At 42.1% G+C, this 24,266-nt stretch overlaps 1 protein-coding gene across 14 annotated transcripts in view; it reads right to left on the bottom strand.

The window, feature by feature from the left end:
* The window catches only part of MAST4 (microtubule associated serine/threonine kinase family member 4), a 568,209-nt gene that overhangs the window by 330,130 nt on the left and 213,813 nt on the right, over window positions 1-24,266 (bottom strand). For 3 of the 14 annotated variants that reach the window (XM_067730864.1, XM_067730868.1, XM_067730870.1), the window contains exon 1: window positions 215-357. The exons of 9 other annotated variants lie outside the window; for them this stretch is intronic. In XM_067730864.1, coding sequence (XP_067586965.1) covers window positions 215-253 — 39 coding nt within the window. In that variant the 5' untranslated portion in view covers window positions 254-357. Of the gene's footprint in view, window positions 1-214; window positions 358-24,266 lie in introns of those variants that run through there. 2 more of the 14 variants (XM_067730863.1, XM_067730865.1) reach the window with 2 other exon arrangements.

Genomic DNA, 24,266 nt, shown 5'->3' with positions numbered 1-24,266 from the left:
ACTAAAAGTCATATCTATTGTCTCTGACAAAAGAGCCTTTCTCGTTGAACCCTGTGACGGGTCACTTAGCTCTGTAACTAGAGACTTAGCGTATTCACGTTGCTAAGAACTGTGCACGTATTTGTGCCCAGTAAAGGAATGAAAAGGGAACTTTGAAATCCTCCACGGCTGGCCACTGGCAACCCTACATTTCAAGAATGGAAGGATCTCCTACCTGGAGCCCTCTTCGTCTTAGAATGCTGGACTCATCCATCTCCCCCTTCGCTTTCTCTGAGCCTCTCACAACAGTCTAGCCATGCTGTACTACCTCTACTTCAGCACGCTAATTCAGAGCCCAGCAGCTGCTAAACACTTACATCACGCTCTAGCTGATTGGAGCCCGGGGTCAGCTGGTCCCGCTTAGTTATTCACTCCAGCAACTTCAGGGATCACGGATGCTTGCAGTTCGGTGGGAGAGCGCAGCAAGTGGGCTCAGACGCCTAATGCATCCATCCAGGCGGAGGAGCCTCTTGCTAGCAGATAGGAAATTGTGGGAGCCCTGTTTTTTCTTCTCCTTCAAAATACTGGCCCTGGCATTCCAGGTGACCAGAAGATGGCTTTCGGCAGTGGCCTCGGGTCAAGCCCCTTCGGAAGCAACTATAAGGTCAAAGTGGCTAAGTAAATCAGCGGTGACAGAAACCTCTGTAAAAGGCAGCTGCTGATTGGGATGGTGAGAAACTAGGGCACAGCTGGCCAGCCAAGCAGCACCACCATACCCGGCGCTCATCTCTTCTGATGGCATCAAAGAAAAGGAAATGTTGCAGAACACACACGCTGCCGGAAAACCTGAAAACGGAGGGCTCAGGGCGGCTGCTCTCCAGCCACAGCGGGTGGAACACCTTACCCCTCCCAGTGTGAAAGCCAGTTCATTTACATAAATACCTTGCCGGTGGATTCCTAGCCCAAAGATACAGTTTAGATTTTAATTTCCCTTGTGATAACAACTTTGTTCTGTTGATACTGGACCAAAATGTAAAAAGGAAGAAGAAATTCTAAGAGCCATCATTAGGTGGAATAGTAACCTATTTCTAGTCCAGAAGCAACTAAAAAAAAAAAAAAAAAAAAAAAAGATTCCCATCATGTGCAATTTCACAGTCTGTTTCAGCTTGTTTACTCCGCTCATCCTCATCTTATTTCAATTCAAAGCAACCAAGAGATGAATATTAAGTTTTCATTACAGGCCTAGCACAGGAGTAACAATATACGATGCTACCAATTTATAATAAATTATTCCCCCTTGATTTCTCTTCTAAAGATACTGAAATTAAGAGCATAGTATGGTCCTGAGAAGCAGACACTAGGGCTACCTGTAGTTTGTCTCGGAACTACCTCCTTCTTCACTTTATCCCTTAGAAAGTCTTTTTTTCTTGAAAGAAAGGTAGTTAGGAAAGCAGGCATAATTTTTTTTTTTAAGTCGGTCATTTCTGCTTTTTACCTAATCCAGATAACCAGCGATTTCTAAACACGGGGGGTGAGGAAGGAAGAGAAAAATGGTTCCTTACCCAGCCACCTGCTATTACACTAGCTTTCTGTCTCTTTCTGCCTGTCAACACACTATTAGGCTTGCCATCAATTGATTAGATTATGTCATTAAAAATAGCTCAGGGATTTATGAATCTAACCACGGAGGAAAATTGATTGCATTTTATGTTCCCAAACCATCTTTGCCTACATCTGCAGACATACAAAGAGAGAAACGCTGTCAAGAAATGTCACCCCTCCCTCACAGAAGCAACCTCGGAGAAGGGTATCTGGGTATTTTTTCCACTTAGGCGTGCTCATTTGATACCACTTAAAGGAAGAAAACCCCAGAGAGTTTTTGTTCTTGTTCTCAGGTGGAGGAGTAATGCCATCTCTAAAAGCAAAGAAAAAGCACAAACCTGTTTGTTGCTCAAGCCAAACTGTACCCCCAAATTCTAGCACAAATGATTTTTAAGATTTTTTAAAACTACATATTTTTGTTTAAATTCAAGGACAAAAAAAGGAAAAAAAAAGAAAATCTAGGGGTGGAAGGGAAGAATCAGTGTGCTATCTGTGGGAGAATCTGCAAAGCTGGTGGAAACAGATCCCATCCTTGACAGGCCCACCTGTACTTTAACCTTTTCCTGCAAAAGGAAGGCCAGTCTCTTCATTGAAAAGAAAAGGAATGACAGTTGTTGCCCTTCCTCCCTCAATTCACCCTCCTGAGAGAAGAGCTTAAACAGCTCCTTGAATGTGAAGTACTGTCTTCAACGAAGTGCCTTGGCAGGGGTTCAGAATATATTTACCAACTTAGATGTCACTGTTATCTGCCCATAGAGGCATAAGAAAGTCCTAACTGAATTTAGGAAAAACAAATCACGACCCAAGAAACTGAACTTTTAAAAAGCAAACGCCGAGCATGGTGTCCTTAGACATGCTTGTGATCTGAGGGCTGTGATCTTCATTGCGCTTGTCCTTCTAGAAAAAGTGGGGTCTGATGGAGGACATCAAGTTCCCACTAGAGAAAAGGGAAAAGACTTTTCCCCTTCAAATAAAGATCACAGGATACCAGGAGGAAAAAACAAGTAGAGCCCAGAAGTATCTTTTCTGTGGCCAACCAAGTAAGCTGGTTGGAAGTGCTATCAGGAGACATTTCGAGGATAGAGTGACAAAAAGTCAGGTGATGTGTATCCCAGATAAGTGGGTTCTGTGCATCTTAGGCACTTGGCACCTAGACCTGTTTGGTGGCTGGGAGTGATAAAAAGGAACTTGGCTAAGGGTGAAAAGTATGTTCCTTAACAAAGGAATATTCTGAGACAAAAATCTAGCTTAGTATTCAACCATTAACTAAGTCTAAGATGAGGATTATGACCATTGCACCATCAAATCTGGTATGAAAAAATATCGATTACCTGTCAAAATGTATCACTTTGAGAAGTGATACACATACATTTTAAAGAAATAAAACCAGCCAGAGGCAAAAACATTTGGGACAAAAATGAAAGGCTGCTGAAAAATAGCATCAAGCAATAACGGCTTAGCAGAGAGAATAGTAAAACGAAAATTGCTACATTGACCCTTCGCTATATATTTTCTCGTCAAGATAAGCCATGTGTTAAAATGCAATAAAAACTTCAAATGATGGCACTATTCACAGGTAATAATTAGGAGTTAGTCTAATTTCCATTAATAAACTCAGTTTTCCTGCAATTTTATACCTTCATGTAATATTTTCACAATACTGTGAGTCAGTTCACAAAGTACCAACCTCAACACGTATAGCTTTTACGTGTGTATTCAAATTAAATCTGGTAGGCTTTGTCATTCATTGTAATCTAAATCCAGGGGCTTCACAGTACTTGATTTAGAAAAAAATTATTTGTACGGATACACTTCATGCACGCTCTACCGTAGGCATAATTTACTTCACAGAATACTCAGCATCTGTGGACACTCTACTAAAGGCCAAATTTAAATTTTATTAATTGTAAAAATTAATTAATAAATGGCTCACAGAAACAAAAACAAGACCAAATCCAGAGTGAGAAAAATCAGGGGAGGGATGGGAAGCGTTTGGTTGTTAAGTATTTTCACAAAGGGAAAGGATAAGATTTTGTGATCACTGACGTCCACGTAATGTCATTTGGTGGCAGGATACAGGTTTGTCACCTGATTTACACAGTCACATATTTCTCACCAATTTAAGAACCAGTTACCGCTCCACTCTAGATCCACATTGGTTACACTACAGTAACTGCACCTTCTGATGTCACCTACTCTTCAGCAACTGAATGTGCACTGGGAAACGGCGGTGAGGAACACCGCGAGGAATTTTTTAAGCACCGCAGATGAGGGACGTTTCCAAACGTAACCTTACCTACTACACTCCACAGGCTAAATCCACTCCCTGCCAGCAGCTCTCAGCCTGTGGCTCCTGGACCACTTATCCAAAAGCCACGGAGGTGACGCGTGAGGGATGTGAGAGGGTAAGTTCCTGGTGGAGGCAGGGGCTTCCCTCTCCAGATCTGCCATGACCACAGTCTGTGGTGGGATTTCCCCTTAAGGTCGCTTTGTGTATTTGTGGCAGTGATTACTACTTAGCAAGATAGACAAGTACCCACAAAATGCACTAACTACCGTATCTTGTCTGTTACTTTTAGACAACGGACCAAGGATTTGTACATCTCTGTTCATTCATGAGGGAAACCAATGTGGCCAAGTGGATAAATCCCTTCATTCATTCATTGATTATGTTTTCCACTCACAGATAAATGCCAGTGGCCAATGAGTATGTTGTATTTTTAAAAAGGTAATATAAAGGTCATAAAAAGTTACAAATAAGAAACAGGTCATTCATGAAAATGTATGTAAAGCATCCGTTATCGTGAATATTATTATTCTTGTGTCAATTTAAGTGGTAAAGAGAACACTGAATGCCAGTGACCAATGTAACTGTGAGATTTGCTCAAAATACATATAAATATTTCAGTGCTTATATTTAAAATCCTTCTTAATTTTAGCACTTTATTTTCCTCCATGCTTTATTTCTAAATAACAATAGCCAACATGTATTGAGCGCACAGTATATGCCAATCGCTGCTCTAAGTACTTTGTACAAGTCATCTCATCGAATTCTTGCAACAGCTCCATGAATTAGCTATATTATCATCCCCATTATACAGATAAGGAAGCTGACATCAGAGAGGTTAAGTATCTTCCTAAGATTACACAGCTAAGGAAAGGCAGAACTGGGATAAGAACCCTGACCGGCTGACTCTTCAGTTGGGGTTCCTAACAGCCCTATTGCCTCTTCGTGTTTAAACAAAGAAGGAAAATGTGCTTTCAAGGTGAATGAAAGGTGTCAGATTTTTTAGCTTCAAAAGGCAAATTACCACATTCTAAGCTGTCAATGGTCAGAACACACCAGAAAAGAGCATTTGGAATCTCAGATTCCATGGCCATGTGTCTCTAAAAGACAAAAGGAGGAGGGTCTCAGCTGCTTTGGGGCCCGAAGGGAGAAAGGTGCTCCTGGACAGGAGTGGGTAGAGGAAGAGGGCGGCCAGAGAAGAGCTCTGGGGTGTGGCTCTACTTCTTAAATGCATCTGGGCCTCCAGAGGCTCCACTCTTGGAACAACTCTTCACCCTTCTGGGTCCAAAATTATACAGTTCTAAATATAACATGTACTTACTTACAATCAAGTGAATTCCACAGAACTAAGGCCCCCCCTTTCAGTTGTTGAGCCAGCGTACTACACATCCCCATTAATTTGTGGGCTTTTAGCAGCTCTTCACTCTCTAGTCTGATACTCTTCCGTTTTCTGGAATTTACCACTGGAGGCACTCCGTAAATCACTCTTTCCTTCCAGGTGAAATGACTCTGGGCAAAGCTGTCCTGGGCAGTGCTGAGAAGCTGAAAGGGAGGGGAAACCCCAACCCTGACTTTTCCTTCCGTTTTCCGGAAGTCATGACTCCCCAGAATCCTTAGAAGAAAGTACCCTGCCCTGAGAGCCAGTGCCCAGGGCAGGCTCTACCAGCCAGACACTCAGGTAGCTGAGGGAAAGCCCCTTCACTTTCTTGAGCTTCAGTTTCTTGTTTGTGAAATTAAGATATTACTATGGGCTTCGCAGTGGGAAGCTGGGAAGAGCAGGAGGCCACCTGCTGGGAAATTGCAGAACTGGTCCCAGTGTCCTCAAGATAGGAGCAGCCCATGCCCCTCACTCTGGACACCTGGTCCCTCCCCTACTGACTGCACAATCAGGACTCCAAACTCCCCTCCCTCCTCCAGGCTATTAGCATCTCATTGAGCATCTGCTTCACATGCCACTCAGCTACCTGCCTGGTTTCAAGCCTCCTTCACCCTGCCGGGAACGCGCGAGAGGCTGAGGGCGAAGCTCAGCTTCCCCAGCAGTCGCTTCCTCATCACTGTGCTCCCAAGTGAGAAAGCAGCGCTCTGACACCAGGGATGTGCTGAAGCATGGGGGCTGAAGAGCACGCTGCAGACTTCAGTGTTAACTCTGAGAGCAGGTTTAATGTCTGGCTACAGTTGACACTTATCCTCATCCCTGCCTAACACCGTGATATTACAGCATTAGTCTAATCTTCAGAAACATTATTTATTAAAGTAACATACAGGGGCTTCCCTGGTGGTGCAGTGGTTGAGAGTCCACCTGCCGATGCGGGGGACATGGGTTCGTGCCCCGGTCCGGGAAGATCCCACATGCCGCAGAGCGGCTGGGCCCGTGAGCCATGGCCGCTGAGCCTGCGCGTCCGGAGCCTGTGCTCCACAACGGGAGAGGCCACAACAGTGAGAGGCCTGCGTACCGCAAAAAAAAAAAAAAGTAACATACAAGTGAACCAGAGATGGATCACTAGTGTCATCAGTGCCCAAAGTATAAAGACACCCAGAAATAGGTTCCATTCCATTTAAAGTCCCAGGAGATATTATGCTCAGGAACAAACACTGAAACTACAAATTACCTTGTCCTATATTTTAAAATGGTCATTTAAAATTGTACAATAATGTTCAATCTTTATTGAACATTATTGTAAGGTAAAAAAAAAAAATGCAGTTCATATTGCATGTGTCTTTTTCTCCCCAAAGAAAAAAATTTAAACCTGTCAAGGAGACTAAAACAAAGGGCTTGATGCCTTCTAGAGAGAGGAGGAATTTTCCCACTCAAAAGAAAAGAGGGGATCTAACATCTTCCCACTGATAATACACCGAGGTCTGAATTTATCCAAAGAGTAGCATTTTCTAAAACACGTTTCATTTAGCAAAAATTGCAGGTGGTGTCAGTAGCAAGGATATGCCTCTGAAATATGCTGCATCCCAGGCTTCCTGCATGGAGCTGCATTTTCCATCCTGCCTGTAATCCTGAAAACTGTTACAATGTATGCAGTTGGGGACTTGCACAATGTAACATGCATGATCTCGCTTAAGCCTTTTCACAAGAAAGCTATATTGTCTTGACATCTGCATCACCTTTTAAAATCTAATTATTTCTGGCATATTAGCCATCAAATCACCACTGACAATATGACAGGAATCATGGTACTGAAAAAATTACATCCTAGGAGGAAATAATAAAATATAAATCACATACGTAATTTTCTTTTGAACATTTTAACAATGACACCCTCATATACATATGAAATATAGCAGACTATCCTCATAAATGCCCCAACATCAATCACAGTAGGAAAATATTCTCTACTTTGTGAACACACAGATCCAACAAAATATAGCATTTCTAATAAAACTGGGTAATACAACTTCATTTTTTTCATCGAGGGCATTTATGAAGATCTGACAATGGAAAATAGCTCCAATATTTTTTTTTTCAATTATGTTCCTTCATCTCCAAATGACACGGCCAACACTGGGACCGTAAACTAATATTTAGCAAACTCCTGTATTTCATATTAATATAGATGGAGATGGGAGTAGATGAGTGAAGTGACATTGGCCGTACTGCCAGCACAGGGTGCCTGCCCATTGTATGAGCTTCAGACATGAGTATGTCAATCTGTTTATATGCTTGATAATACTCCTGGCATCAAATAAGCATTGATATTTTATGAGCTTCTGAAACAGGAGATATTCCTAAAATTATTCCTAAAGTGATGAGATCTACCTAGAGATAAAAGATGAAGATTATTTTCAAATTTTGAACTCTATTGTCTATATTCTGAGTTTAACTACAGAATCAGAGATTATAAAAGCACTTTCAGACTATGCATGTATTAAACTTTTCTTTTTTAATCCTACAGTGACAAGAAACTAAGTTCTAGGTTAAATGTACTGTTACCTATCTAAACTTCTCAAAAAAAAAGTAAACACAAGGGGAGAAAAGATAAGGAAAATCTTCTAAGAAGAAAAATCAAGCTAGTCACCTTGGAACTTAAAAGCTGATTGACCAAAGACAGCATGCTACATAAAATTAGCAAGGGATTTCATACATGAAGTAACCAAGCATTCTTTCTATGTCTCTGTGTTTGCATCGACATGAATTATGATATAGATTTGAAGAGACTTGAGCAAGCTGTTTTAAACCTGATGATCACGTCTAGAACCTTATTCCACCTTGAGGCTCCAGGTTAGATTAATTCTGAAGTTTTGCTGGGAACCTCATTCTGATCTTGTTTGGATTACGTACAGAGAGCCAAGCACTTTTGGAGAGGTACATATAAAAATGATTTTAAAAATAAGTGGTTTTCTTTGAGGCAAGCAGGTGGCAGTCAGATGTCCCCCCTGAATCCTGTCATTCTACTGCTCTTCACGTTTGGTTTGCCTTTCTTTCCATCATCCTGAACTAACACGTCATCTGACTTAGAAGTGAGTAGAAATGGGGCTGTGCCCGCAATTCATTTTCAGTTGACCAACAGTTAAGTACTCCTTGGAACTCTATCATCTAACACGGTAAGCAATGTGAGTTCCACTTCTCTACGATGATATTAACTGTCTTCTACCTTCCCTGAAATGTACTCTTCAGAGAAGTACAAAATGTACTCCAGATTCTACCTCATTAATCCCCATCAGCTTCTTTCAAAGGAGAAAAGGAAGAGACTGGTTCAATTTACCAACAAGGAAAGTGAGGTGATGAGGTTAAAAGAAGAGCCCAAGGTCAAGGGAACAGTAAAAAGGCAGAGCAGACAAAGGAATTCAGGCTTCTCAGGCTGGGTCCCAGTGCCCAAATAGTAGCCACGTTCCAAAAATACCTCCCCTCCCTCCTTCACTTTTGTGGTTCTTCCCACCACTACTTCAACAGCAATTCATGGGCAAGGGCTGCCCTGCAAAACTTTCAAACAGACAAATAAGAAAACCAAACCTGTGCGTTCCCACACATGCGCAGGCATAGGGGAGAAACAGAAGCATTAACTGAAGGTCAGACCAAGGAGACAAACTTACGAAGTCATATTAAGCACTACCTGATGACACAGTGCCTCTCTCTCTCTAGTTCAATAAGAGGATGCTGCAAACACAGCGCTTAAATTAGAAGTACACACGGGGCTTCCCTGGTGGCGCAGTGGTTGAGAGTCCGCCTGCCGATGCAGGGGATGCGGGTTCGTGCCCCGGTCCGGGAAGATCCCACATGCCGCGGAGCGGCTGGGCCCGTGAGCCATGGCCGCTGAGCCTGCGCGTCCGGAGCCTGTGCTCCGCAACGGGAGAGGCCACAGCAGTGAGAGGCCCGTGTACCGCAAAAAAAAAAAAAAAAAAAATTACAAGTACACGCACCACAGATAAATTGGGTGTTTTGTTTCTGTTTTGTCGTGGCAGAGTTTCTCTCTACACTACAAGAACATATAGTCATGCATCATTACTCAAAACACCATGATTCTTGGGGTCACATTATACATTTAGTCCATGACTCTCATCTAAGACCTTGACGAGCAGCCTCTCCCAGTTTTTCCTTTCTCCATCTCTTAGCCCAAGAAGAATACTCACTTGCCTAGCTTTCTTAATAATATTTTAAGTTATAAATGTAATAGATGTTTATTGTGGAACATCTGGAATAGACACCACCATGTCATCTCTAATTTACTGAACAATGATTTAGTACCCTGATTTTTTTTAAAACACCAAAATACACATGCACTCTCATATATACAGGACATGGAAATTTCTAAAAAGTGGTCTTGAAAAATAATTCTTAAAGTAAAACTAATAAGTGGCTTTCACAGACTGAAATCAGTATACAACAGTCTTCCTAAGGTAGCTGATTTAATTTCTCTCTAGTCTATATGAAAATACAGCAGGGCTCTGGTGCATTCTCCTTAAAAAATCAAGGAAATCTATCTCAAGTTTTACAGACTGATATAAAGTCACTATGTGCTATTTGAAATCCCCAGCTCATTCATTTATATTCATTAATCTTAATGATATCATTAAGGCACAATGTGTTTCACAGAAACGAATTGTATTTTTCCAGAATCAAACATTAACAATTATGCCTCCCATTATCACCTAATAAAATCATATAAAATTTTAAAAGTCTTAGGCATGTCACTGAATATTTGGCATGGTAACTGATTTGCATTTTTAATGCTACAATAAATTTACCAGATTATCATCAGTTAGATAAATTAATATTCTTTAAGTAAGGCAGGCAATAGGGAATTCTTCCACTAGAAATCAACAACACTCTACACTTCCTTCCTTGAGATTTACTGAATACAGGCTTAGTCCTCCTTTGTCCCCTTATCTAAAGCTGGCTTTTGTGACACAAGCTAATACCACACAGGAGAACATATTCCTCTTTAATTTTATATAATTATCATCGCTTTAAGAAAAGATAGGAAACTAGGAAGTCTAGGCTCTTCAAGTAAAGGAGAAATATCTACCTGGGCAGTAAAAATGCCCTGAGTCAGAAGTGCATGAATCAACTTGTTTAAATCATTGTATTACTATATATATATATAAAAAATATATATTTTATGCCCTTGATTCAGAAACCAATCACTAAGCAGCTGCTATGGGTTAGGTATTAAGATGGATATTGAGAATAGAAAGAGGAAAAAAACTCAGTTCCATCGGAACATAGTCACGGGATCCTAAGACACATGAAAAAAACAGACAAAGTCCAAGGGGATCGGTGGAGTCACATGCACAAACATACACTCAAGGTGCTGGTGCTGCAAAAGTACCAAGGAAGGATGGACTCAGACGGGTGGGTGGGGAATAAGGGAGGTTTGGGGAGAGGAAGTAAATGGGGGTTCCCAAATTTATCTGCACATTAGAATCACTGGAAGACCTTTTATAATTTCCCAAACCTAAAGCCACGCCCAGACCAATTAAATCACAATCTTGGGGGTGGGGGGAGGCATCAGTAGTTTCTGAATCTCCCGAGGTGCTTCCACTGTGCAGACAAGCTTGGGAACCACTGGTCTAAAGGGAGTGGGACTACTAAGTGGGGGAGATAGGGAAGATGACAGGAGCTCAGTGGTAAGAAGGTCTCCACTACTTACCACTAAGCTCCTATCATCTTCCCTATAAGTGATTATTCAACTTGAGAAAAGGGCAAGAGGAGAGAGGTGATGGGAAAGAGCAAGGAAAAGGGAGGATTGATTCCTGTAGCCATGAAAGAACATCACTTTAATCTCTTTTCACCAAAGACTAGTATTTCCACGGAAAGACAAGGCACTTTTTGTACAACCTTCCTCTAAAATTGAAGTTCAGTGAACTGGATAAGTCCTGTCTTGGTCTCACTAAACACATCACTATGACTCAATTATTAAAAGCAAACAGGATCCTTCATCTTTTCCTTCTTGAGGTTTCCCCGATGCCACCAGAACTCCAGTGATGATTTTATACCTCACCTGACAACCTTGGATGCCTGTCACCACTCTCCTCCGAGACAGATAGGAAAGGACATTTGTGAGGAGCCTGTTAATTGTGTTCTTTAACTGTCCTCTAAAGAAAACTGAACACAATAGGACATGTGTATCCTGACTCTTTTATCTATAGAAAATATTAATGGATTAACTCTGATTCCATTTTGTCAAACAATACACAGAGATTCCTTACCTTAAGCCATCAGGAAAGATATAGGACTTCTTTAGGGAAAAATGTGTAATGCAATTCTAGTACTTTGCTGGAAAGCAGGAATTTTTAAAAAATCCTTACTTGCCTTCTGAAGTGCATGATTTAGAAATACGTTACCAATTCCACTACTCAGTTTTCAGAGGGGACACTTGTATTTAAGGAGTGAAAATGCTGCTTCCTTTGCATGCTTCTGAAGAAGTATCTTTAACTATCTTTGAGTATAAAAACCATAACATATTCTTAGCATGGAGGTGCTGTTTTGGCGCGTGTTTAATCACACGTACATTAAGTTTCTAACAATGCATTCCAGGAACATGCAGTCTATTCCTTCAAGAAGTTACACCTAACATATTGCACTAAAATGGTGTTTTTTAAGTTACTGGAAGGAATTTCTCCAGCTCAAGTATTCTGCATTTTCTGAACATAATTCAAACATACAAATCTGATACCAAAACATCTATCATACATTATTCTCTAAAGCTCAAAATGCTATCAAGATTAACAGTATTCTCTTACTTGTAGCAGTAATCTGCAGCCCAAATGTTGTGGAAAAAATCTCCATGTGACGTGATAAAGGATTTTAATTTCAACCAGACATTAGCTTTTTATAAGTTCTTCCCAACAATTTTCTTACAATGAGAGAGTTAGTTTTACATAGTCCAACTGTTTTTTTTTTTTCCAGTTGACTTCATGAACCACCCTGCACACAGGGCGTACCTTTTGCTCACATGTATTATGAACGCATCTTTTAAAAAAATCCTCCACGTGTTTACTTCTATCAGCTACAAATGAGATTTGCTGAGGCGCCACCTACTGGACAAAACACCATTAGCAACAGTGCACTTCACCTTGATTCTTTCTTCCAGCTTTTAAAACTCTTGATTTTCTCTGAGTTAATGCAGATGAAGATAGGTGAAAATATGTTTCAGAGGAGGGTGATTAAACAAAAAACACAGCGTATGACCCGTCAAGGGTGCTCTAGGTGACGATGTTTTGAATGCTCCTGGTGGGAGTGCTGGCCTCTTATTACCTATCTACAGCTAGCTGCTCATCACGCTTAATGAGGCACAAGGGAAGCAACTAAAGGTCACGAGAGACCCACAAGAGGACGATGCTTGCTTCAGACCAGGATGAAAGTGAACACCTCCCTCCCAAGCTGATGATACACCCAGAGCTCACCCAAGTAACGATTCTAGCTTTTTATAAATGCCATCATGTCAGCGAGGTGCGCACCCATCATACACAGATATTTTGATTTCACAGTTTGTTACTAGGTCAGGTAACAACATAAACCTCTGAAAACGATCCAGAGACCCTCCTTCCCCAAAGTTCCAGAAGGAGAGAGTTATAAGATGGGGAAAGGTGCCAGGCAAATACCACTGTCTGTTCATGTAAAGCTGCCCCTGGAGACCCACCTCTCCTTCCTCTAAACCCCATATGGGCCTGGGCTAGACAAAGAGGACGAGGACCTTTTCAGAGTCTACTGGTCACAATGCCCGTCCAAGGACAACAATGGAAGAATACACCATGCAATTCTGACTTTGTCTCCCCTTCTATCAGGTTTGCACCTAACATGCCTTCCTTCACTACCAAATACTGCTGACCACGGAATCCTTTTCTGTTTCAAGCCGTCAGACATGAAAATCCTAGGTTCGGAATTAGAACCACCCATTTCTTCTCAATGGGTGAACTATGTACCTAATGGCATTCATTGAGCACCTTTATAAAGCTGACAGGTCCCTATCTCCTGCTTTGCCCATTCGGATAATTTGTAAGTGGAAATACACAGCAATGTTGCCAGGCTCAGAAACATTTTCTTCAGAAGCAGTAGGCTAGAGGAAACTCCTTTTTTTTTTTTTTTTTTTTTTGCGGTACGCAGGCCTCTCACTGTTGTGGCCTCTCCCGTTGCGGAGCACAGGCTCTGGACGCGCAGGCTCAGCAGCCATGGCTCACGGGCCCAGCCGCTCCGCGGCATGTGGGATCTTCCCAGACCGGGGCACGGACCCGTGTCCCCTGCATCGGCAGGCGGACTCTCAACCACTGCGCCACCAGGGAAGCCCAAGGAAACTCCTTCTTACATCTGTCTTTCCTTTAGGGAGGAGATACGGCCTGAGAAGCACTAGAATGGCAACTGAGCCACTGAAATCTACTGCAGGTCCTCTCACTTAACTCTTGATTGCCCTTGAGAAAGTCATTTAATAAACTGCTTCATCTGATTTGTCTCAGTGTCCCTAAGGGAAGAGAAAATACACTTGCCCATTTTTGCCCTCCAATATTTTATTTTGAAATTTTTCAAGCCTACAGAAAAGTTAAAAGAATACAACATTCCTTATAGTCTTCACCAATTGATTCAGCAATCGTGCACATTTCCCCTAATGTTTTTTTTTATTTTTGCTATCAATATTTGTGGAAATACAATGCAGACAAAAACTGTTTTTTTCAACTTAATAGGACAATCTTGAGATGAAAAGCTCCACAAGCAGGTGATCAGTGATCATTAGCTATATAGTGAGCAAGGCTTCCCAAGTATAATTTTTATCAGGAATTAGACTTCTTTAAAAAATTAGAACTGCAAAAGAGTTCTCATTAATGTTTTCCAGGAAATGCTTCAGTAAGGACGGTCAGTCAGAGGCGAACCCCAGAATCATTCCACTGCAGAGATGGAAGTCATCCATTCCAAAGCCTTCCTTTTAGAGACAGGAAAACTGAGACCTAGTGAGGCTGCTTCTTACCACTATCCACCTTTTATCCACTATAAATAATACACTCACAAGGGTGGTGGGAACGTGAGAAGGAAGACAAGAGAGCCAGGAAGGTGGGACGAAGGGAGTATGAGGGGGAAGCCAGGCGTGGTCAAGGGCAGCAGCTCCCCAAACCCACTGACATTCACCCACGGCAGCACTGTCCTCCCAGGGCGATGCAGGACAGCCTTCTCTCCCAAAGGTTCAGAATTCCCCTCCCGGCACCACAGCCTTACATCCCCCTCCTTCAAACGTCTGACCCTGCGTCACACACTCCAAGCATTTCTATTTTTCCCCTTTGTCCTTATGCTGTTAATGTCTCTTCTAACTCATCATTAAACACAGGTTCTATGGGAGCAAAGATTCAACCACGGCCAGTGAAGCTTTACCACGGGCAGCTTCGCAAGACAACCACCTCTCTAAGCCAACCTAGGCAGGGGCCTCTGGAGGACACACAATGCAAGTTTTACGTTCACTGAGTCAGGTTTCTGGGTTTTATGTCCAAGATGGGATTTCCTCTGTTACTCGGGTCTTCTGCTCAAGAAATACAAATGGCTTTGCTTCTTAAAATTATCTATGGCCACTTTCAGAATCCCTGAATCAATAAGATTAATTCGGCAGCAGAATATGAATTTTCAGGAATACATCTATCAACTGTTTCTTGGCATCCTTCTTGGTCCAGCATGGCCCTGTGGTCAGCTCGGCACCCACCGGCTGTGCCGCAATGCTGCTTCTCGACAGCACGCTAATGCAAAAGATCACACCATTGTCCAGCAGGCCGTATCCAGCCTTTTATTCTGTTATTTGCTGTTCTCTGCCTCCAGACTCAAACACAGACCTAGGCTGTGGATAGGTTTATGGTCAGCCGTCAATGACTTCATTTGTAAAATTAGAGCACTCCTGAACCCTTCCATAAAATACTTCTAGGAGCTTTGATAAATTATAGCTCATGTACACAATTACAGCATCAATCCCTAAAGTCACCAGGTTTTCTGTCAGTCCCTGTTGCATTCACACCTATCTTTTTAATATCGTTTCTCCTTTCTTAGAAAAAGTGCCCAAAAACCTGACAGGCACCATTATTTATGGAGTGTGCAACGCCTTCATCTTCTGAGAGAAAAAGGTCTTTCTATTCCTTATAACATATCCATTTGGCTTCTTTACAAGCTACTGCACCGGGACCAAACACGTAACTAAATCAAGATGCTGACCAGATTATACTTTCTTGACACGACGGACTAGTAAGACGCTAGCATTCTCACAGCAAATGTCATATAGGTCAGAGCTGCAGGGCTTTTCAACTTGTTCGAGAGTTGACCTAGGGACTGCTTGGGTAATTTATATGATGATGTCTCCCAGCCTCTTGTGCACTTGAGTGTGTTCCAGACAATGAACGATGGGGCAAGACTTCCCAAGTATAATTTTTTTTTTTTTTTGCGGTACGCGGGCCTCTCACTGCTGTGGCCCCTCCTGTTGTGGAGCACAGGCTCCGGACGCGCAGGCTCAGCGGCCATGGCTCACGGGCCTAGCCACTCCGCGGCACGTGGGATCTTCCCGGACCGGGGCAGGAACCCGTGTCCCCTGCATCGGCAGGCGGACTCTCAACCACTGCACCACCAGGGAAGCCCCCAAGTATAATTTTTATACTTGGAGTTCCAGACAATGGACGATGAGGTAGATGTGTGCCACTCTTTAAGATCTGTCCATGAACACTTCCCATGCAATTCCTGCCCATATACTATTACTATCTGGGTGTTAACACCCAGGGTGACCTTGGAAAGGATATAAAGATCTCAGAACGTCTGTCAGCCTGAGCCCCTGAATGACTGCATGGAACAGCACATCTCTGCCAAAATGGCCTGCAGGTGAGGAAGAAAAACTGTTGTTTATAGAAACAAACAATAACAATAGTAAATAAACTTCTAAGCCATTTCTTCTATACAACGCAATGCACTCCATGTCACTCTGATTAAACACTGGGAGAAAACTTACCTCACCAACAACTACAAATCATCCTAAAATAATGTGTGCAAGCATTCTCACAGCAGACGTCATACAGGTCAGAGCTGCAGCACTTTTCAACTTGTTTGAGAGTTGACCTAGGGACTGCTTGGGTAATTTATATGATGATGTAGCCATGTGATGAAATACTGTAGCACAATTAAAATGGACTCAGTAAAGCTGTATGTGCTAATAGGAGAGATCTTCATATTAAATCAAAAAGCTAGGTCCCAACAGTGTATGAAGTGTTTCAATTGTTTCATTTATGGAGATATACACATAATTTTTTTTCTGCAACAAGTAACAAGAAACAACTACCAATGAGTTACCTTTGGGGAAAGGGACAAGGAAGAGAAGTGAATCGTTTGTTTTAAAGGTCCAGAGCCTTTTCTAATATTGTATATGTATTACTTTTTATAAAAATGTCAACAGGGGTAGCAACACAGTGGGTTATTTTTTTTTCTTTTTCATACATTTTTGTACAATATTAACAAAAGGTTACTGCTAAAATGTCAATCAGAGCACTGAAGGAAGAATTCTATCAATGGAATTGAATGAGCTTTTTTCCCTCCTCCAAGGCAGATTATCCCCCAAATGAGGACATTGTGAGGTGACTGCCCATCGTAACCATACAGTATTGAATTTGTATCGTTGTCATGGATGACTGTAAGGCTTTCCTATCTGTTTATTTGGAACTCAGGGGTCCCTATTTGTTTCTTAGAAAAGTGACATACGGCAAGAGCATTTCCAATTAGTGATCACCAAGGAAATGCCTCAAGAGCCAGCCCCTTATAAATTCTCTCCCAGATGCATTAATACACCTTTCCCTCAGAGCCCAATGCTATTTGTCTAAATGCCACATTCTGTGGGAAGAAAAAGCAGTTCAGTTTCAAACTCTGGAGAAAGGCACCAGGAAAGCAAAATGCAGGGTGAAAGCAGCAGCGGCCGGCACACACACCGTCTCTGGTGGGTCTGGAGTTAGGAATGCTCTCTCCTAACCCTGGGGGAAATTCTGGGTCTCATTTTAAAAATACCCTCAGAAGAAGAGGATGTCATCAACCTGCTCATCTCCCAATAAAGTACAAAAATGCAGCTTTATGACTCTGGGCTCGTCTCTTTTGCCTGGGTTCAATTTCCACAGCAGCGGAGAAAACGCTCACCCGGGACACAGGCTCCACATCCAATATAATGCAGGCTCTCGCTGAGCTGTTTGAGATTTCGTCTATAACAGCCAAATGCAATTCCACCGGAACACAGAAGTTAAGGCAGAGAGAATGTGTGTTTAAATATTCTGAGATACAAGGGTTAGGCTACAGCCTCAGGCACCACGACCCAATGGAGGGCAGAGAGGATGCTGTTAGTGTAAGCGAGGATTCCGGAGCGCCTTGCATGTGCTGGCCCTGACTTAGGACAACAGGGGACACAAAGACACAGGCTCCTGAGAATCTGAAATTCACAGCGGGGACAGGCGGGTTAAAAAAATTACAACCAGCCAAACATTCCAACATAATACATATTTTTAAATATAGCTGAACACTCTCCTGAATTTGATTTCAACTCTGCATGGTCTTCATCTTTAAAGTATTCTGAACCAGGGAACATGACTTATTTGATTTGGGGCTGTGTATTCGACGTTATGTCAAACCGAGTTGCTCAAACACAAACTGAGCTTCGCGAGCCAGAGGGCCTGCCGAGAAATAGGAGAACAGGGCCCAGCATCTAGCATTTTAGTTCCTGCGCCATGCTTGCAGCACTACCCACCAGCCCCTCCGAGTGTTCCTTTGAAAAATTACTAACAGAAAACCTCCGGCAACATTTTGAAGCAGGGCTCCTCAAAACAAAATTACAGGCAAAATATGACTGAGTAATTCGATTCCTGTCTCTGGCTTCGTGAGGTGGAGACCGTTGATGAGCCCAGGATAAGGATGTATCGGATGTTCCCACTTCATGATTGTCTGCAGAGTTGAAAAAGCACTTGACGCAGGAGGAAGGGCAAGGGGAGGCAGGGGTCCTAAAGACCCAGGGTGACACGCTAAACATCATCCTTGGGGCTACAGTCAACTGTTCTTTTCTAGTCTAGCCTCAAGGCAGAGGGAGGTAGACACTGCCATCTAGAGGCATCTAGGGATATTGGCTTAGCAGCGCAGTCAACACGAAAGGGCAGTGGAAGTCTTAAGAAAGCAGCTGCCTGAGGGACACACTCGTTCAGGGACAGGTCCCCTGCTTGTGTGAGGAGAGGGCGTGCAAGGAGGAAATGCCCAACCAGACAGAGCCGCTTCAGCTCCACAATTCCCACGAGAGTAAGAATGGAAATTCCTCTGTGAGGGGGAAAGTGGGCACGAGGAATGAGGAGAATTGGAAGGGATCACCTGAATAAAAGATGGGTCAGACGTGGCACCCAGGACAGAGGTCTAGCACCTTCTGAGACACAGAAACCTCTAGAGTTCCACTGCCAGAGTTATGAACCACAGACAACGAAAATGAGCAGAAAGAAAGCCAGAGGGAGAACTTAAAATCCGACAGGTAACAGCCCAAGACTGGCATCTTGGAAAGAAACAAGAGATGTGAGCAATGAAAAGTACATATGTGTTGTCATAAGATACTGAGATGCATATAAAGAAAATCTACGTTTAGAGAAATGATGTTAAGATTGGTTGTATATTATAGATGATTTCTGTCCCAACCTCTTGAGAACATTTTCTAAATTTCCTATGGGAATTTACCATCCTATGACAGAAAAATAAACCTTACTTTTTTTTTTTTTTTTTTTTGCGGTACGCGGGCCTCTCACTGTTGTGGCCTCTCCTGCTACGGAGCACAGGCTCCGGACGCGCAGGCTCAGCGGCCATGGCTCACGGGCCCAGCCGCTCCGCGGCATGTGGGATCTTCCCGGACTGGGGCACGAACCCGTGTCCCCTGCATCGGCAGGCAGACTCTCAACCACTGCACCACCAGGGAAGCCCTAAACCTTACTTTTTTAAATTAAAGAACACAGAAGTCATCAAATCCTGAATTTCCCAATTGATTGACTGGATCTAAGATTCCTGGGATAGAAAGCTAAATAAAGTTCTACCTGATCAAAGCTGTGGTTTCATTTGCCCTGGTATCAGATTCCCAATCTTTCCCTCTTAATGAAGACCTTTCTGCACTGACAGGCTCAGATGATGGTCATTATTCAGATGTGAGTTTGTCACATCCTTTAGCCTCGTGGGACAGGTTATGAGCTTCAAACTTTAGTGAGAACTGTTGCCACCAGCAACTTCAGCTGCATCTAATTTCATATCAAATTGAGATTTGTTTAAAAGGCCAGACGAGTGGGGACCATTCAATCCTGTTCAAGCCTCTTCCTGCTTCAACAGGACGAGGAATCCAAGGGTTGTCAGGCTGCATGGATGAAAGGAATTATTCCTGTGCGCTGTCAGTGCCCATCCCCTTTCGAGCACATCCTTCTCATCAGCACAAAAGGCAGAGGAGGTTCTGAATAACTCAGAATAAAGGCAGTATGGGAAAAGAACTCATGCCAGCAAACTGGTGGGGTAGTTAACTTTTCACTTCTTTTGTGGGCTCTAGTGACACTGCCACCAAAAAAAGCAGAGGACATCTCTAGAGCTAGCGTGGCAGTTGGTGGCATTTATGATTTCACAGCTGCAAGTTATAAGGAAGCTTGGTCACTCTCTTCAGGAAATCAAAGAAGCAGCCTCTGAGATTGGCAATGGAGTCTAATGTCTACATGGAGAGGGGGTGCTGAATCGCATACTCCCGACTCCTGTCTCTGAAAGCATCCCCACAGAACTTGGAGACCCGCTATCAGCAAGCTCCGGTTTCTTAGGCTGGTGGCGGCAATAATCCATGAGTCCAGCTCCAGGGAGCAGCCAGGTCCGGGGTTGTGTTGCACAACTCCGCAAAAACAATCCACATTAAAGCCGGGGTGAGTGGTGCCCTGACACCGTGCAGTGCACAGGCCAGGAGGCTGAACACGGAACCCCGACAAAAGATGAAACGGTTCTCCCCCCATGACAACCCAAACCAACTATGATTTTATAAAAGTAGCAGACGTTTAATGTTTTCACATCAGGGGGACTTCCTGGGTGGTGCAGTGGTTAAGAATCCACCTGCCATTGCAGGGGACATGGGTTTGAGCCCTGGTCCGGGAAGATCTCACATGCCATGGAGCAACTAAGCCCGTGAGCCACAGCTACTGAAGCCCACGTGCCTAGAGCCCGTGCGCCTAGAGCCTGTGCTCTGCAACAAGAGAGGCCACCGCAAAGAGAAGCCCATGCACCGCAACGAAGAGTAGCCCCCGTTCGCCACAACTAGAGAAAGCCCATGTGCTGCAACGAAGACCCAACGCAGGCAAAAATTAAAAACAAATAAATAAATAAAAATAATGTTTTCACATGGGATGATTTTCCCCCCTCACTGGTTTTCAAAGAAATAAGGAAGTTATTTCCAGAAATAATAAAAATATTAAAGCGAGGGGCAGTCTTTTAAATGTAACTGAAAATAAATTTAACTGCAAGAGTTATGAGGTTCCCCTACCAGCCCACTAGATGTTAGAAATAGCATGAAACTATAGGAGTTAGATTATATGATATAAATACAGGAAGACAAATCAAAGGAGTAGGACAGAGTCAAGGAATAGACCCGCAATATACTCAGGAATTTCATATATCCTAAAAGTGGTATTAGAGATTGAAGGAAAGAGAAGTTGTTTGGTAACAGTACTGGAATAATTGGCTAGCCACTTGGAAAAAAGAATAAGCTGGACTTCTCTTTTACTCCTTAATAAAAATAAGTTCCAAGTAGATTAGAGATTTAAATATTAAAAACTAATGCATAAAGATATAAGAAAATATGAAATACTAGTGTTCGAAGCTGAGAAGAAAAAATACTTTTCTAAGCATGACATGAAATCCAGAAGCCACTCAAAATTAATAAAATAGACAAGCCTCTGGCAAAATTAATCAAGAAAAAAAAAAAAGAACGAGGGGGAGAAAACACAGCTAAACAACGTTAAGAACAGGAAAGGAGTCAAAACTGGAGATGCCACACAGAATGAACATAATTTTCAAACTTAGTTTAGTTAAACAAATTCACACAAAATACCAAACTGACTCAAGAAGAAATAATCTGAATATTCATGTAAATATTAAAAAATTAGGTCAAAAATGTCCCCACAAAGAAATGATCAGGTGCAGATGACTTTACAGGCCATATTCAGAAAAGCCAAGAAAGAGATCCATCCATTCTTACACAGACACTTCCAGAAATTAGAAAAGGAAGGAACTTTTCCTGTGGTAGTAAAATTATTGTTTAGCAGATACTCCTTCCCTCGCACTCCCCACCTCACTGATGCTGGATTTAACTACCCAGCTTTCGCCAATGGGCAGAAGTGATACTGGGTCAGTTCCAAGCTCGATCCTTAAGAAACAGTCAGTGTTTCAGCTCCCCCTTACAGGACCTTCCAACCTCCACCATGGGACAACCACACCCCAGGTAAGTGCTGCTCTTCACCCTGGGCCCCAGAGTAAGACACATAGAGTACATGACTCAGACCTGCAGACTGGATGGAAGCCAAGGCAACTCACAGATATGTGGCCCCCAAAGCAGCCACGCCAAGCCAACCCACAGACCCACAGGAAGAAATAAATATTCCTGATGACTGCAACTGAGGAATTGTGCTTTATCATGCAGCATTATTGTAGTACTGTAGGAGTGACTGATACATTCCTATTCATTTTGTTGAGCTACCATAACCTAACAAATGCAATACAGGAAAGGAAAACTAAAAGCTAATACCATTTATAAACACAGATGGCAAAACCCTAACAAAAATACTAGTAAGCTGGATGCAGAATAATATGAAATATTCAAAATAGTCTCTTTACTTTTAAGAACAACATAATATATGGTATCACCACTTTATTCAACATAATCCTAGAAGTTATGGTAAATGAAGTAAGATTTTTAAAAAAGAAAGAAAAGCTATAAAGATTGGAAAAGGAAGAAAGCTATAATTATTTGCAGGTCATCACTGTCTACACTGGCTACAAAAAACTCCCATTCCCCCAAATCTAAGGATGAGGAAGAGTCTGTAAGAATTAGCAAGGTGGATGAATTTAAAAATTAATATACAAGAGCCAATTCAATTTCCATACATTAGCAAATAGGTATACGTGTTTATTTTTAAAAGATGTTATTTAAAATTCCTAAGAATAAATCTAACAAAGGATATATAAATTCTTTCAATAGAAAACAATAAAACCTTATTTAAAAACATTAAGGAAGTCCTAAGTAAATGGAGCAATATACTATATGCTCTAGAATAGTAAAACTCAACATCATAAAAATGTCAATTTCCAAAACTGGGCTCTAGATTTAACATACTTCTAATCAAAATCTTAATAAGCTTGCAGAACTTCACAAGTGATTTTATACAAAAGATAAACATGCCCAAAATAGCCAATACTCAAAGAACAATGAAATAAGGGAGCTTTCTTGAGCAGTTATTAATAAGACTTGTTACAGTAATTAAGAAAATGTGATATTGGCACAGGAATAGACAAATTGACCAATTACAGGGTAGAGAGTCCAGAAAGAGAGAAACACACAAAGAATGACTAATACTTAGCAGTTACCTATGATATGTATTATGTTCTTTACCTAAACAACAATGGTGTCAGCATTAACCATTCCCGTTTTACTAATGCAGATACCAGGGCTCAACAAGGGTAAGTGACCACTGTCCAAAATTACTGAGCCAAGAAATGTCAGTCCTAGAATTCAATCCTAAGTTTCCCAAGCCCAAACATGCCGGTCACTTTCATCATCTGTTGTGTTTCGAAAAACAGTTAGCAAATAAAGCAAGCCAAAGGGCCTGTGTGCTAAGGATGCTGGGAGTCCCACAAATGCAGAACAAAAATCTTAGCAGAAAAATAGGCAGCACACAACACCTGCCAGCAGAATTATGCAGTGATTGCGGTAAGAGGGGTTAAGAAGAAATGCTCTGCCCTTCTGAGCACATCACTCTGGAGTCAGACCATGAGTCCACTTAATTGAGAAAGGTATATTGCAAGTCCTAGAGAATTAAGGTCATGGCACTGAAAGAGCTGGGCTGATTTCTGTGTGTCACAATTGGGGAAAAAAAAAAAACCCTAAACGCACTCAAATTAAAAGATGGGCACTCACCCTCAATAGAAAAAACTATACTCAAAACTCTAAAAGAAACTACAGAGAACAAAACTCTGTCTTCACACAATATGGCCCCCAAATCATCAGGCAGAGGCATGTTTAACACTCTACACACCTAAGAAGTGGTGAGGATTTAAAATCAATAAATAGAAACACTATTTTTAAAGAACTATAACAGAGGGTAAATTAGGAACACCATGTCCCATAAAGTTTGTTTGCAAAGAGCCATAATTCTTTGGTTGGGCTCTCAAATACTTATTTAGTTACTCCTATTGAAATTCCCATTAAAATGTTTTAGGGCTTCCCTGGTGACGCAGTGGTTGAGAGTCTGCCTGCTGATGCAGGGGACACGGCTTCGTGCCCCGGTCCGGGAAGATCCCACATGCTGCGGAGGGGCTGGGCCCGTGAGCCATGGCCACTGAGCCTGCGCGTCCGGAGCCTGTGCTCCGCAACGGGAGAGGCCACAACAGTGAGAGGCCAGCGTACCGGGAAAAAAAAAAAAAAAAGTCTTATGTTCTCAGTTCACTTAAAAGCTTGATTTTTCTAGGAGTTTGTTTATGCCTAACTTCCATGAATACAGACAGAATCATGCTTTAAATAAAAATGAAATACAAGAAAAATGGCATTTTAAAGAATGAAAATCAAATTAAAATCTAAATTGCAAATCATCTAACATGTATAAGAAAGCTAAATTAGAAGAACTCCAAGAAATGACGAAAGGGAATATATTTTTAAGAGTCATAAACAAAGCTATAATATTAATTGCAATAAGAAGGCTTATTTAAATGAAA

The sequence above is a fragment of the Pseudorca crassidens genome, chromosome 3 (assembly GCF_039906515.1).
Source record: "Pseudorca crassidens isolate mPseCra1 chromosome 3, mPseCra1.hap1, whole genome shotgun sequence".
Lineage (NCBI taxonomy): Eukaryota > Metazoa > Chordata > Mammalia > Artiodactyla > Delphinidae > Pseudorca > Pseudorca crassidens.
Note: the sequence above shows the minus strand (reverse complement) of the source record. Positions and strands in the feature narration are given on the sequence as shown.